The following is a 15985-nucleotide window of genomic DNA, read 5'->3' on the forward strand; positions in this document are numbered from 1 at the left end:
TATCTGTAGCTGCTTTATCCTGTTCTACAGGGTCACAGGCAAGCTGGAGCCTATCCCAGCTGACTACGGGCGAAAGGCGGGGTACACCCTGGACAAGTCGCCAGGTCATCACAGGGCTGACACATAGACACAGACAACCATTCACACTCACATTACCAGTCAACTAACGATAGAGAAACAACAGTCTATCATTACTTTAAGACATGACGTGTTTTAAAATACACTGAACTGAATTAGAAGGTGTGTCCAAATTTTTTACTGCCACCGTAAGTATATGTGTATATATACACACACACACACACGGTATAATTAACAGTTATTCCACAAAATTTCAGTCGTACAGTCCATGAGGGCGGCACGGTGGTGTAGTGGTTAGCGCTGTCGCCTCACAGCAAGAAGGTCCTGGGTTCGAGCCCTGGGGCTGGCGAGGGCCTTTCTGTGCGGAGTTTGCATGTTCTCCCCGTGTCCGCGTGGGTTTCCTCCGGGTGCTCCGGTTTCCCCCACAGTCCAAAGACATGCAGGTTAGGTTAACTGGTGACTCTAAATTGACTGTAGGTGTGAATGTGAGTGTGAATGGTTGTCTGTGTCTCTGTGTCAGCCCTGTGATGACCTGGCGACTTGTCCAGGGTGTACCCCGCCTCTCACCCATAGTCAGCTGGGATAGGCTCCAGCTTGCCTGCGACCTTGTAGAAGGATAAAGCGGCTAGAGATAATGAGATGAGATGAGACAGTCCATGAGCTGATAGCCGACGAGATGCGTAGCGCCCAGTTGGCTATAAGCCATGTACGACGATGAGTGGAATAACTGTTTTATTCTATCCACAGTCGCTGGATTTTGAGAAACCGAGCATTTTTATTTTTTGCAAATTTGACAAATAAAAACTTTATACATAAATGTCAGAAAAAATCATTTCCGTTTAGAATGTAAACAAACCGGCGAAATGACAGTAGCGATTTGTGAAAAATGCTCTGATAATAATTCGTGGAAAAAAAAAAAAGATACGTTCTCACCATCAAATACTTTCATTCCATATTTTGTTGCTTTTTTGTATTGGGGGGGGCGGGGTTGTTTTCGAGAAGAGTTTCTCAGTTGGTTCAGCAATGAGCTCTGCCATTTTGTTTTTCTCTACTCACAGTATATGAGCTGATAGCCTAGTAGTAGAGTAGCCAATCAGAGCACGCGATTGCTCATATCCAGTGAATGTGGATAGAATAAAATACTTTATCCCTCACAAAAGATGTAGTCCATTTTTACCATATACTACCCTACAAAAGTAGCTGGAATTCTATCATATACTGTAGTACGAAGAGCTAAACATTTCATTTACTTCTGTTTTTGCGTCTCCGGGTTGCAGTGGGCAAGAGTGGGTTTTGTTTCATTTCGGAAGAGCGTTTCTGCACAGCTATAAATTCCTTGCTTTGAATTTCCTTGTTGTCGATGACTGATAGTCGCTGATTGTCAAGAGCAAACTGGGTAAGAGCTGATATTTTCACGCACCTAGTTTTTCAGTTTATTTTTATTTCAGTTTAGTTACAGTGATGCCCATGAACTCCAGACTCTCAGGCTGCACTGCATTAAAAACAGACACAAATCTGTCATGGAAGTAGTTACATGGGCTCAGGAACACTTCTGAAAACCATCATCTGCGAACACAGTTTGTCACTGCATCCACAAACGCAAGTTAAAATTCTACCATGCAAAAAAGAAACTATATACAAACAAGATATAGAAACATTGCGGCCTTCTCTGGGCCCGAGCTCAGACGGAGGTGGAGTGGAAAACTGACCTGTGGTCTGATAAATCGAAATGTGAAATTCCTTTTGGAAATCATGGACTGCCATGGGTTAAAGAGGAAAGGGACCATCCGTATTGTTATAAGCGCACAGTTTAAAAGGTAGCGTCCATGTTAGCATGGGGCGCATTAGTGCACATGGCATGGGTAGCTTGTACATCTGGGAAGCCATCATTAATGCTCAGTGATATATACAGGTTTCTGGTGCAACATATGCTGTCATCTAGGGCTGTAACAATATGCGTATCGAAATCGAAATCGCGATACGCAGAGCCACGATCCGTGTCGCGATACAAGAAGGCAGAATCGCGGTACACCCTTTCAAGCTTCTCCTCAGCCCAAAAACAGAGGCGCTTCCAAACTTCAATTTATGAATACTTTACTTTTTATTTAAAATTACATTTTAAACTTACTTAAATTACTTTTTTTTTTTTATATCTATTAGTAAGTTGTTTTTTCGCCGACCTGCGACAATCTTCTGCGAGTCACGCAACGTCCACATTCGCCACTGGCAGAGCATTCATTTCTTTTAAGCGGTCGCCATTCTGGTTGCGACGCGGGGAGCGAATCTGTAAACAAGCAGCTCATTGGCTGGCTAGGTGTGCCACAAGCCAATCACAATCACTTGACCGGAAAGGCATGCAGTGTTGCCAGATTGGGCGGGTTTAGGTGCTTTTTGGCTGGTTTTGAACATATTTTGGGGTGGAAAATGTTAGCAATATCTGGCAACACTGAAGGCATGTCTGCTTGGGCGGAAGCCTTCTGCGGCAGTTACATTTTGACACGCGAGCAATGTTTCACTATAAAAATTCCGTAATTTCCATCTGTTTTCCGCGATCACAGAAAATCATTGGCCCTATGAGAGTGAGACAGTGAGAGAGCCCCCCCCCCCAAAAAAAAATCTTAACGGATTTACACGATTTGGAAAAATGACTTTTTCAGAACCGAAAAAAACAGAGCTTCCGGCTCAACAGTATTATTTTGAGAAATAAAACAATCTTTGGATATACATTTGTTCATTTTTGCATACATATTACTCATTCTCTGCAGTGGTCTGAATTATTTGTTATTAAATAGTTAATGTAAGTAAGTAAATGTTAATAAGTCAAATTTACTACTTTAAAAAAACATTTTAAAAAAAATTGTGGGTGTATCGAATCGTGGGTCAAAAATCGCGATACGAATCGAATCATGAGTTGGGTGTATCGTTACAGCCCTACTGTCATCCAGACAACATTTTCCAAGAAGGTCTTGCTTATTTCAGCAAGACAATGCCAAACCACATTCTGAATGTATTACAACTGGATGGCTCCGGAGCAAAAGAGTCCAGGTGCTAAACTGGCCTGCCTGCAGTCCTGACCCGTCACTCATTGAAAGTATCTGGCGTATTATGAAAAGCAAAATATGACAAAGGAGACCCCAAACTACTGAGCCGCTGATATCCTATGTCAGGTAAGAATGGGACAACATTTCACTTTCAAACCTACAGCAATTGGTCTCCTTTGCTCCTTACCATTTAAAGAGTATTGTTGAAAATATAGTTTTTCCATGATTCTTTTTTTGAAAACTGTCATTTTATTTTTTATTTCATTTAACAGAATGATATTTTTCACTGCTAGTTTTAGTCTTGGTTTGTGTTAAGTATATTAATCCTGGTCTGTAGACATTTTTCCCCATCTAGCCATTGTTCATTTGTCGAGCTGGTTGCTGCCATGTGCTTATAGCAATGAACTCCTTGTGGGTTGTGTTTATGATGTTTTATCTGGTTACTTGTTTGGTAAGAAGATGCCAGGACCCCCCCCAAATATTTTTGCAGAGCAGAGTTTGAAATCTGCTTTGTTCTGATTTTCATCATTAATTATGAAAACCATTCAGATCGCTGTCATTTCCAGTCATATGTTCATTAACACAGCAGTGTATCCTAAGCATACATGATTTTACTATTATGATATCTTGAATGCTATCTCCATTATACTCGTAGTATAATGGCTTGATCATTAATTCATTACTATATAAATGTGACCAAGCCACCTATGTGAATTCAAAGCATTACTCCTTTTTCACTTTAATATTCAGAGGCTTGTTTAAGGCACAATACAATATATATATATATATATATATATATATATATATATATATATATATATATATATATGGGTCTGTCTCAGAAACTGGGTACTGTGGGGGTACCCCACTAAATATACTCACAGTCAATAAACTATACGGTTTTGAATGGTGATGTTGGTTTTAATTTGAAATAAAATGATGAAAGAAATAATACAGATAAAACTAAATCTTTGATGTGAATACTCTATTCAGAATTTGGCAAAAATTCTGCAAATTTGTGGAAAAATGGTGGCTTGATCTGGGATATGATAAACGGTCGACTGCATCGCATTCCCTTAAAAAGGTTGTAGTCCACTGAAAAGTCTACAGTTACCACTAATTCTATTTTAAGTTGTAACTTTATACACCTAAGGATTGGTGCGCTCACAGAATAATCATAACCGTAATAAAACATCACGCAAAATATTTGATCACCGTCGTAACTCCGTTTTCCGCAAACCCAAAACCAATACGATCGTGTGTTTTGATCTAAACGGAAAGCCTCAGGGTCAAGGTCACTACCTCACCAAAAGTAGTAACTTAAAATCACTACGCCATATAAAATTTAGTTACAAATCTGCGATTTTGTTTTTAAAATGAAAGCTGAAAGTTAGGTATAAAATATGTTTCCTACAGAATATGTTACGATGGTAGCTGGTCTTGTATGAATTTCTGAGCTATAAAATGAGTTGTGGTCTATTTTTTACCGTAGCGTGTTATTTGTGTGCGGGGAAGGACACACATTAACAATTTGCATGTGTAGAATGGAATTTTCCACTCCAACAGTTAGAAGTTGATCGTGCTTCCATTTGCGGTCTTTCTGTTACGCGAGTGATCTGTTCGGACGTTATCATTGAAAAGGTGACTTTTGACAGTTTTATTATTGTTTTAGTCTTGCAGTATAAGGCAATAGAATGTTTCTTTTTCATCTTACTTTCATATTTCGTAGTGTTTGCGTATTTTTGGCCAATATTTTGCAACCATGGTCAATTTAGATCGAACTTTTGATAGAATCTATGGCCAGTCATTTTGCCCCGCCCCCACTCCGTCCGGTGCGGTAGTGATGTCCCGTTGCTCGCACGCCGCAGCAGAGACCCGCGCGACTTTCAGCCGGTACAGTCGCTGTTCTTTTACCAGCGCCGTTATTCTCATCTTTCCGGTGTGTTCTTGATTTATCCATTGTGTCCTATTTCGCCATATCAAATACACAAAATGTATCATATTATTCATATTTAAGTGAATAATCAGTTCAGTCATCATAACTTGGCATTTTTAACCCAAGCAATCAAAAAGAGGAAATTTATTCAATATTTTCACTCATCTGTGAAGGAGGGGCTTTAACTCTTCATGATGTAGTTATTTTATATGTAAATCAATTTTGCAAAAGCATTTGAATTGTAATCAAAAAAAATTTCCACAGTGGAGGCCAGATAAAGCAAGATACTATCTTAAACATGACGAAAGAAACATTGAGTGTTAGGTAAATGCAAAAAAAAATAGTAAAATTAGAAAATGTATTTTTTGACCATAATGTCCCAAATGAGAGACCAATTTCTGAGACGGACCCATATAAACAAACAATAAAACATCATAAAAATAAGCATCTACAAATAAAAACTGGCTTACCTGCAGCAACACAAGTCAGTCAATGGAAGGATGCCATCATTACATGCAGAGAAGGAAAAAAAAAATTTGTTTTACTTGTCCAAAAAAAGCACCTTAATATGTATCATTTTAGCTTTGTGGTAAACGTTCAATCAGTAATCTTTCTACACATATAACAGGTCCATGGAAAGAAATGCACAGATTATTAAGAGAGTTCAGAAAGGACTATTTTGTTAAGTAGATTCAGTGCAGCCTAACAGTAAGAAAAGACAGTGACACACTGATTGGAGTGTGGTGTATGAACACAAATGTGTTCCTGTAACAACGCAAACCAACTGACATTTGGTTAGTATTATACACCCTGGATCACAGGTGGTTAATGAGGACAGCTCTGCCCTACACATACACACAGTGCTTTTCTTTGGAGTGAGGCACCCTTCAAACACAAGCCAAACCAAGCCAGCTAACTTTGAGTGAACCTGGATAGTGGGATGTCCAGCAGGGGGACAGATGTGTTAGTGGCTGAGGTAAAGAGCCTATTAGCCCAAGCCCTTTGCAGCCAAGGCAAGGCTTGGGATCCACCAAGTCATGCAATGAGTGGATCCAAATTCTATCCTTCAAAAACAAACCTTGCAGCATGACAGGCAGGTCTGTCACATGCTCTCGGGCTTCAGCAAAGCTAGGGAAGAATGGAGGAGCAGCAGGGTTCAAACCAGAATTTTGTGGAGAGTGCAGTTTCGCTTCAGATGATGTGGGACTCCTTGTTGACGATGAACGAGTCTTCTTGCTGTGCTTTGACTTGGCTTCTTTTGGCGTTTTGCTTTTTGGTGACAGTAAAGGTACTGAAACAGGTTCCTCATAGGTAGTGCCCTTCATGCTGGAGATGTCAAAGATCTCACCCTGGTTGTTCAGGTTTGAGCCATTAAGGGACCAAGCAGTTTGAGATGGCGAGAATGGAGGTGCTGAGATCAAAGCTTCCATAGATGATCCAAAACTAGTTTTGCCAGGAGTGGACATCAAGGGGTCAACCACAGGGTCGTTAGCCAAAACATGGGTCCCCACTATTGGGTCAATGAAGGATGGTTCTTGCTCAAACATGACCTTTTCAAAGGCTCCCTCACTAGGCACAAAGCATTGGGGATTCACGTCAGTCACATGAGGGTCGGCTTTACTCAATGATGCAGGGAGGGTGAAGGCATCTTTGGTACTATCAATGCCACCGCTATCTGTTTCCATAAGCATATCATGGAAACCGGGTGAACCAGACAAGTGGCTTGTGGCTGAAAAACTTGGTTCCTCACAGTGGGATTTTGCTGAGTGAGCTGCAAGGTTGGTTTCCACTGGTGCCAGTGGAGAACTAGCTGTAAGTGAAAGCAGATCACTGGCAAGTGATGATGGCATGAGGCCCTCATCAGGGTAATCCTCAGTGAGAAAGATTAGACTTTGGCCACAGGCTTGAATGTCTCCTGGTGCTGGACAAGTTGTCAATTCAGTTCCAAAATCATGAGACATTAGGGGTGAAGTAGGGACAAAGGGCTCTGCATGAATTGCCCACTCTTCTGGAATCTTCTTACGGCTTTTGCCTTTCTTGATCCTTCCCCCAGCCCGACTGACGTCCTGATGCTGCCAGCCTTCATCTCGATCACGTTCCTTGCGTGTCAACATCTGATGGGATCCCTCAAGCAGATCAGTGTTCTCACTCTGCATTTCTAGTTTACTCTTACTTTCCATTTGATCAAATACATCATCTTTGGGCTTTCTTTTCTTCTTCTTCTTCTCTTTTTTGTGATCGGAACTCTCGGTTTCTCTTTCATCCCTGTCCCCCAGACCACTATCTCTGATGGACCACTGATGGCCAGGGACATCTTGTTGGCTCTCTGTTAGATGGCCTGCATGGCGACTGATCACAGTAGAAACACTGGGAGTGAAGGGCAGGTCAGAGGGAATGCCAGCGTCATCTGGCCAGCGGTCAGCAAAGACACCTCATATGCAAAGAGGGAATAAAAATGATCAGGAAACACTCTGCTTTTTGCTGTCCCTCTCAAATACACAGGCTCAATTTAATTTAAAACACACAATCTATAGTGTGCATTGTATACTTACATACCTGCAATACATGCAGTGTGAATCCAAGATTGAAGTAACACAATTTCAGAAATTTTTAGCAACATTTCACTACATTCAGTCTTACACAGGTTGTGGTAATTGGCCAACGTGGCACTCGTTTTAGGTGCAATGCATGTACAGTATATGTTTAGCAGAAACACGTCAATAAATTACAACCACCCTCTTATTTTTTTTTGCAATGCATCTGTACTTCTTGACATCAGCATTCTATTTTTTTACTACAATATGAACAGATGTGTCCATTTGAGACCCTGCTTAGTCTGTCTCACAGTTTTGTTACATATACTGTTTATACGCATTCATGAAAAGTCTATACAGCTTTGCTTTTAACATTTGTATAAGAAGTCAGAAGTATCATGGTGCTCAAATCTGAGAACTAGTTATGACTTTTTTAATCACCTACGAAGTTGTTCTCTAATCTTATTGACCTGGGTTCAGAAGAAAGTTGCATCTATATGGTCCCTGTTTGAGGCGCAAGCTCAATTTGCTTAGAATTACACTTTTTTTTTTTAATCAGCACACACCGACTGCCATGCAAGCTGTGCTTGTGTGTGACTCACACCTCCTACTATAATACAATGCTGTCAAATTGGTAGCGTACCATTCTTCGCAGATGTTACCATTAAAGACCCTGAGAGCTTAAGATGGATGGCATATTAAAACAGTTTCTTTTTCATTTATATAATGTTTACTTACTGTCCACTTTATGAGGAACATCTGTACTTTCGTGTTATCTAATCAGTTATCTAATCAGCCAATCATGTGGCAGCAGATTGATGAAGAAAAAAACCCAAAGCATGCAGATACAAGCCAAGAGCTTCAGCTAATGTTCACGTCAAACATCAGAATGGGGAAAAAGTGTGATCTCTGGGACTTTCATCATGGCATGGAGGTTGGTACCAGAAGGGCTGGTCTGAGTATTTCAGAAACTGCTGATCTTCTTGGACACACAACAATCTTGAATAGTGCCAAAAACTGCAGTTCTGCAGGCTTATTGAACTGAGAGATCGATGTAGAATAACCAGACTGGTCTGAGCTGACAGGAATTCTATAGTAACTCAAATAAGCACACTTTACAACCATGGTGACCAGAAAAGCATCACAGAATGAACAACGCATCAAACATTGAAGTGGGTGAGCTACAACAGCAGAAGACCACATCAGGTTCCACTCCTGTAAGCAAAGACCAGGAATCTGAGTCTGTCATGGGCACAGACTCCCCAAAACTGGACGGTTGAAGACTGGAAAAAGACCAAATCTGTTGTTGTTTTTTTCTTTTTCCAATCTTCAGCTGTCCAGTTTCTGTGAACATGTGCCTACTGTAGTCTCAGACTCTCAGAAGTGGTACCTGATACGTACCACTTCAAGGTTCAGTGTTTTGCGCATGCTGAGATGCACCACCGTTGTAAAGAGTAATTATCTGAGTTACTATATTCTTCCTGACAGCTTGAACCACAATGGCCATTTTCCTCTGACCTCTCTTATCAAGAAGTCAATTCTACCCACAGAACCGTCACTCACTCGGTGTTTTTTGTTTTAGCACCATTCTGTGCAAACTCTAGACTACTGTGTGTAAAAATCCCATATGATCAGCAGTTTCTGAAATATTCAAACCAGAACGGCAAGGATGTAATCGCTCATCTGGCCTGCCATCAAAACAACCATGACTACCAGAACATCAAACAGAACTGAAATGTGACACTCAGTGCGTTTACATGCACATAGAGAGAATCGAATTTCTGCTGTAGCTCGACTGAAATCGAAGTTCTAAATGCCATGGAAACACCTTAGCTCAGCTGAAATCGAACCGAACTTGATTTCTCGTAATCGAGCTACGTGACCTAGATTATGCGATTGTAGCCGAGCTACTTAGTGCATGTAAACCCTATCGAGCTACGTAGTCGAGCTACTTACTTCAGCACTGCCCCTTCCGGGAGTGACGAGTGACGAGACCACAAGCGGGAAACACAACAGCCTCGGTCGGCATGACAACGAATCATGACAACGGCATGAATCTTTTCTTTTTGTGGCATTGTTTGCACTGTTAAAATTTAGCTCACTTACTGTATCACCAAATACATCTGTACAGCTGTTGCATAGCTGTGAATTGTGTACATAAACAAGTCACTGTATTTGTGTGTGTGTGTGTATATATATATATATATATATATATATATATATATATATATATATATATATATATATATGTCCAACATCTGAAGAATGTCAATAAAAACAAAACAATTGAACTTTTTGTGTGTTTATTAAGACATAAGTTAAATTGTAAGCAAAAAATGGACTTTAGAAAAATATACAATTGTGCAAAATAAGTTGTCTTACAAAACAGTGGTCTGCGCAGGACAGTTTGTAGCCATACAGTCTGTTAGAGCAAGCCTAACAGCTTGAGCACGGAACTTGTGAACACGGAACTGCCAGTGTTGCCAGATTGGGCGGTTTTAAATGCATTTTGGCGGATTTGAACATGTTTTGGGCTGGAAAACGTCAGCAGTATCTGGCAACACTGCTGATAACTTTGTTTATACTCTTGAATAGCTCTTCTTCATGATGACAACCGGACGTGTACCAACACGATGGGGCGTGTAGCGCCACCTGTGGCTCGGGTGCACAATGTACCTCACACAATAGCTCGATTTCCTTGTGTGCATGTAGGATTGGATTTCTCTGGCACCCCTGCTGGAACCCTTAGCTCGATTACCGACAGTAGCTCAATTTGGATGTGCATGTAAATGCACTGAATGTGAGAGAGGACCAACCTCCACGGTAAAATTGTTCACAACAGAAAAATCAACAAAAGGACTAAATTTTGTTCCTCATGGGAAGAGCTACCCAAAACGTCGATCTGAACTGAATTCACATGATAAATGAGAGAGGAGACACAACTCTAGTCAGAAGAAAATGTGTGTTAAGTTGACCTAATTACTAATTTGTTCGCAAAAAATTGCTAATATAACGACCAGGTTTTGTGCAGAAGATTCAATTCTTTCAAATAAAACAATCAAAACTGAAATCCACTGAGAACTAAGGGAGGAGACACGATTTAACTGAACATAAACCAAGTTGTAAACAAATCGTTTTCAAAGGGAAAATCAACAAACAAACGACCAAGTTTTGTTCCCCGAGGGAAGATCTACCCGAAACATCGATCAGAACTGAAATCGGGTGAGAACCGCGAGAGGAGATACAATTCTAATGAAAAGTCTGAAAACTTGTGAAGTTGACCTAATTAGCAGTTTGTTCTTTTAAACGAAACAATCAGAACTGAAATCTACTGAGAAGTGAGGGAGGAGATACGATTTAACTAAAAATAAACAAAGTTGTAAACAAATTGTGTACAACAGGAAAATCAACAAACATATGACCAAGTTACGTTCTTCATGTGAAGCTCTATCCAAAACATCGATCAGAACTGAAATCGGATAAGAAATGAGAGAGAGGAGACAGTGAGAGGCCTGGGAAATTCGTTGATTTGTCCTAATTGCTAACTCGTTAGCAAAAAATTTGACAAAACGATCAAGCGGAGTGATGAGTGAGTTCTTTCAAACAAAGCAATCGGAATGGAAATCCATGGAGAGTTGACAGAGGAGATACGATTTAAATGAACTGTGGACGGCGGACGCCAGGCCATGGCAACGGCTCATCGGCCTTATGAGCTAATCAGCACACCTGGTACCAACAACCATACCAACATTAGTCACTGACATCACAGTGTTCCCCATTCTCTTCTTTGATGTGAGCATTAAGGCAGGGATCACACTGACCAGTTATACACTACCGTTCAAAAGTTTGGGGTCACCCAGACAATTTTGTGTTTTCCATGAAAAGTCACACTTTTATTTACCACCATAAGTTGTAAAATGAATACAACCCCGATTCCAAAAAAGTTGGGACAAAGTACAAATTGTAAATAAAAACGGAATGCAATAATTTACAAATCTCAAAAACTGATATTGTATTCACAGTAGAACATAGATAACATATCAAATGTCAAAAGTGAGACATTTTGAAATTTCATGCCATATATTGGCTCATTTGAAATTTCATGATAGCAACACATCTCAAAAAAGTTGGGACAGGGGCAATAAGAGGCTGGAAAAGTTAAAGGTACAAAAAAGGAACAGCTGGAGGACCAAATTGCAACTCATTAGGTCAATTGGCAATAGGTCATTAACATGACTGGGTATAAAAAGAGCATCTTGGAGTGGCAGCAGCTCTCAGAAGTAAAGATGGGAAGAGGATCACCAATCCCCCTAATTCTGCACCGACAAATAGTGGAGCAATATCAGAAAGGAGTTCGACAGTGTAAAATTGCAAAGAGTTTGAACATATCATCATCTACAGGGCATAATATCATCAAAAGATTCAGAGAATCTGGAAGAATCTCTGTGCGCAAGGGTCAAGGCCGGAAAACCATACTGGGTGCCCGTGATCTTCGGGCCCTTAGATGGCACTGCATCACATACAGGCATGCTTCTGTATTGGAAATCACAAAATGGGCTGAGGAATATTTCCAGAGAACATTATCTGTGAACACAATTCACCGTGCCATCCGCCGTTGGCAGCTAAAACTCTATAGTTCAAAGAAGAAGCCGTATCTAAACATGATCCAGAAGCGCAGACGTCTTCTCTGGGCCAAGGCTCATTTAAAATGGACTGTGGCAAAGTGGAAAACTGTTCTGTGGTCAGACGAATCAAAATTTGAAGTTCTTTATGGAAATCAGGGACGCCGTGTCATTCGGACTAAAGAGGAGAAGGACGACCCAAGTTGTTATCAGTGCTCAGTTCAGAAGCCTGCATCTCTGATGGTATGGGGTTGCATTAGTGCGTGTGGCATGGGCAGCTTACACATCTGGAAAGACACCATCAATGCTGAAAGGTATATCCAGGTTCTAGAGCAACATATGGTCCCATCCAGACGACATCTCTTTCAGGGAAGACCTTGCATTTTCCAACATAACAATGCCAAACCACATACTGCATCAATTACAGCATCATGGCTGCGTAGAAGAAGGGTCCGGGTACTGAACTGGCCAGCCTGCAGTCCAGATCTTTCACCCATAGAAAACATTTGGCGCATCATAAAACGGAAGATACAACAAAAAAGACCTAAGACAGTTGAGCAACTAGAATCCTACATTAGACAAGAATGGGTTAACATTCCTCTCCCTAAACTTGAGCAACTTGTCTCCTCAGTCCCCAGACGTTTACAGACTGTTGTAAAGAGAAAAGGGGATGTCTCACAGTGGTAAACATGGCCTTGTCCCAACTTTTTTGAGATGTGTTGTTGTCATGAAATTTAAAATCACCTAATTTTTCTCTTTAAATGATATATTTTCTCAGTTTAAACATTTGATATGTCATCTATTTTCTATTCTGAATAAAATATGCAATTTTGAAACTTCCACATCATTGCATTCCATTTTTATTTACAATTTGTACTTTGTAGAAAATATAGTCAAGACATTTTTCTGGCCGTTTTGAGCATTTAATCGACTCCACAAATGTGATGCTCCAGAAACTCAATCTGCTCAAAGGAAGGTCAGTTTTATAGCTTCTCTAAAGAGCTCAACTGTTTTCAGCTGTGCTAACATGATTGTACAAGGGTTTTCTAATCATCCGTTAGCCTTCTGAGGCAATGAGCAAACACATTGTACCATTAGAACACTGGAGTGAGAGTTGCTGGAAATGGGCCTCTATACACCTATGGAGATATTGCACCAAAAACCAGACATTTGCAGCTAGAATAGTCATTTACCACATTAGCAATGTATAGAGTGGATTTCTGATTAGTTTAAAGTGATCTGCATTGAAAAGAACAGTGCTTTTCTTTCAAAAATAAGGACATTTCAAAGTGACCCCAAACTTTTGAACGGTAGTGTAATACCAGTAGAAGTGGCAGATTTCCTATTTGCGAGGGTTCGGCAGTGGAACTTCATTCAACTTCCTGAGCCTAACCCAAAGCTCATCAGTGTCAGTTTATTGTATCCTAGGAATGTTTCAGGTGCTTTGTTCAATCAAATCGATACGATTCTTACAGGGGCAGGACGTCTGAAATGACAAGAAATGGGTTTTTTTGAAACCAGTGTCTCATGTGTATGTAAGTGTGTACGTATGTGAGAAGCCTAACTGTGTGACTGTCTGACTGGCTATACTGCTTCACAGTGGCAGTGTGTGTTCGCTGATGTATCTGGGTTTGTTGGGAGGATAAGCCTCGCAGGAGCGCTCCAGTTGTAGTCCCATAATCCTCTATAGAACCCAAACTTCATCAGTAAGGCCGGCGAGTTCTGGGCTGCAGTAAGATTAGTACTTAAATACATCTGCCAAGTGTTATTTGGTAGACAGAAGGGTCATAATATTGACTTGTGACACACAGAGATAATGTTATGACGCTACGTTAGACTGAATTAGCAGGACATTGCGTTTAAACTTTCCCCATCAGAAAAACAGAGCTACGGTATGTAAAGGGATTTTAGGGCTGCTCAGAGTCAGTGTTGCTGGGTATTGTGTGCTAAGCTCTGCATATCTGTGTATTTGTGCGTCTTTTCCCTCTACCTGCAGACAAGTCCAAAGGGTTCTTAGGTGCTATAGGTGCCTCTGTAGCCAACAGTGGTGGTTGATGAGCGTCTGCAATGCTTGAAGGTTTTTCTGACTGGAGTGATACAACCCCACTCTCCAGGTTTGTTCCCAATCCCCCTGGCTGAGAGAAACCTGTGGGGACGACACAATGTTCAGTGATAAAACTATCATTTGCATGCTGTATAAACAACCCCAATTCCAAAAACGGATGCTGTGTAAAACACAAAAACAATATGAATGATTTGAAATCATGGAAACCCTATATTTCATTGGAAATAACAGAAAGACAACCTATCAAATGCTGAAACTCAGAAATCTTATCGGGTTTTTTGGAAAAAAACAAACAAACCCATATGCTCATTTTGAATTGTGTACCAGCAACATGTTTCAAAAAAGTTGGGACAGGGACAACAAAAGTTGTGTAATGCAAAAAAATATAAACATATAAATAAAAATATATATATATATTTCACCACTCTGTGAAAGACTGCGTGGGCAAACAGTGCAACAATTTAAGAATAATGTTCCTCAATGTAAAATCGCAAAGAATTTCAGATCGCATCATCTCTGGTACATAATATCATTAAAAGATTCAGAGAATCTGGAGAAATCTCTGTATGCAAGAGACAAGGCTGAAAACTGACACTGGATGCCTGTGATCTTCAGGCCCTCAGGAGACACTGCATTAAAAGCAGACATGTGTCTGTAGTGGAAATCACTGTATGGGCTCAGGAGCACTTCAGAAAACCATCGTCTGTGAAAACAGTTCATTACTGCATCCACAAATGCAAGTTAAAAACACAATATCCAGAAACGCTGCCGCCTTCCCTGGGCCCGAGCTCTTTTATAATGGGCTGAGGTGAAGTGGAAAGCTGTCCTGTGGTCTGACAAATCAAAATTTGAAATTCTTTTTGAAAATCATGGATACCATGCTGCCATTAGACGACATCTTTTTCAGGGAAAGCCTTGCTTCTTTCAGCAAGACAATGCCAAACCACATTCTGCACATATTACAACTGCATGGCTCCATACTAAGAGTCCGGGTGCTAAACTGGTCTGCCTGCAGTTCAGACCCGTCTCCCATTTAAAACATTATGAAGCACAAAATACGACAAAGGACCCTGAACTGCTGAACAAGTGAAATTGTACATCAGGCAACAAAGGGCATTTCACTTTCAAAACTACAGCAATTAGTCTCCTCAGTTCACAAATGTTTAGAGAGCGTTGTTTAAAAAAAAAAAAGGGTGATGCAACACAGTGGTAAACATGCCCCGTCCCATTTTTTTTAAATTTGTTGCTGACAGCAAATTCAAAAAGAGCATATATTTTTTCAAAAACAGCAGTGAAATTTCTCTTTCAAAATGTGATATGTTGTCGCTGAACTATTTTCAATTAAATATAGAGTTTCCATGATTTGCAAACCATTGCATTCTGTTTTTATTTATGATTTACACAGTGTCCCAATTTTTTTTTGGAATTGGGGTTATACCACATAGCGACATTTGAGTTGAGTTATTTTAACAAACAATTTGACAATTTGTCATCTGAGATTTAAATAAGATTTAGGTAAGATTTAAATTTCTGTATATTATATACACACATTATATATATAATACACACTAGGGCTGTAACAATATGCGTATTGAAATCGAAATCGCGATACGCAGAGCCACGATCCGTGTCGCGATACAAGAAGGCAGAATCGCGGTACACCCTTTCAAACTTCTCCTCAGCCCAAAAACAGAGGCGCTTCCAAACTT

The 15985-nt window shown here is 40.3% G+C and overlaps 1 protein-coding gene across 10 annotated transcripts in view; it reads right to left on the reverse strand.

Annotated features, from left to right (window-relative positions):
- Positions 1 to 15985, reverse strand: part of LOC132887083 (microtubule-associated protein 4) — a 271926-nt gene that overhangs the window by 68994 nt on the left and 186947 nt on the right. For 8 of the 10 annotated variants that reach the window (XM_060922440.1, XM_060922439.1, XM_060922446.1 and 5 more), the window contains 2 exons: positions 14202 to 14357; positions 6134 to 7486 (listed from right to left, as the gene is read on the reverse strand). In XM_060922440.1, the coding sequence (XP_060778423.1) occupies positions 6134 to 7486; positions 14202 to 14357 (1509 nt within the window). The remainder of the gene's footprint in view (positions 1 to 6133; positions 7487 to 14201; positions 14358 to 15985) is intronic. The other 2 variants (XM_060922442.1, XM_060922447.1) reach the window with 2 other exon arrangements.

This window comes from Neoarius graeffei, chromosome 5 (genome assembly GCF_027579695.1).
Source record: "Neoarius graeffei isolate fNeoGra1 chromosome 5, fNeoGra1.pri, whole genome shotgun sequence".
Taxonomy (NCBI): domain Eukaryota; kingdom Metazoa; phylum Chordata; class Actinopteri; order Siluriformes; family Ariidae; genus Neoarius; species Neoarius graeffei.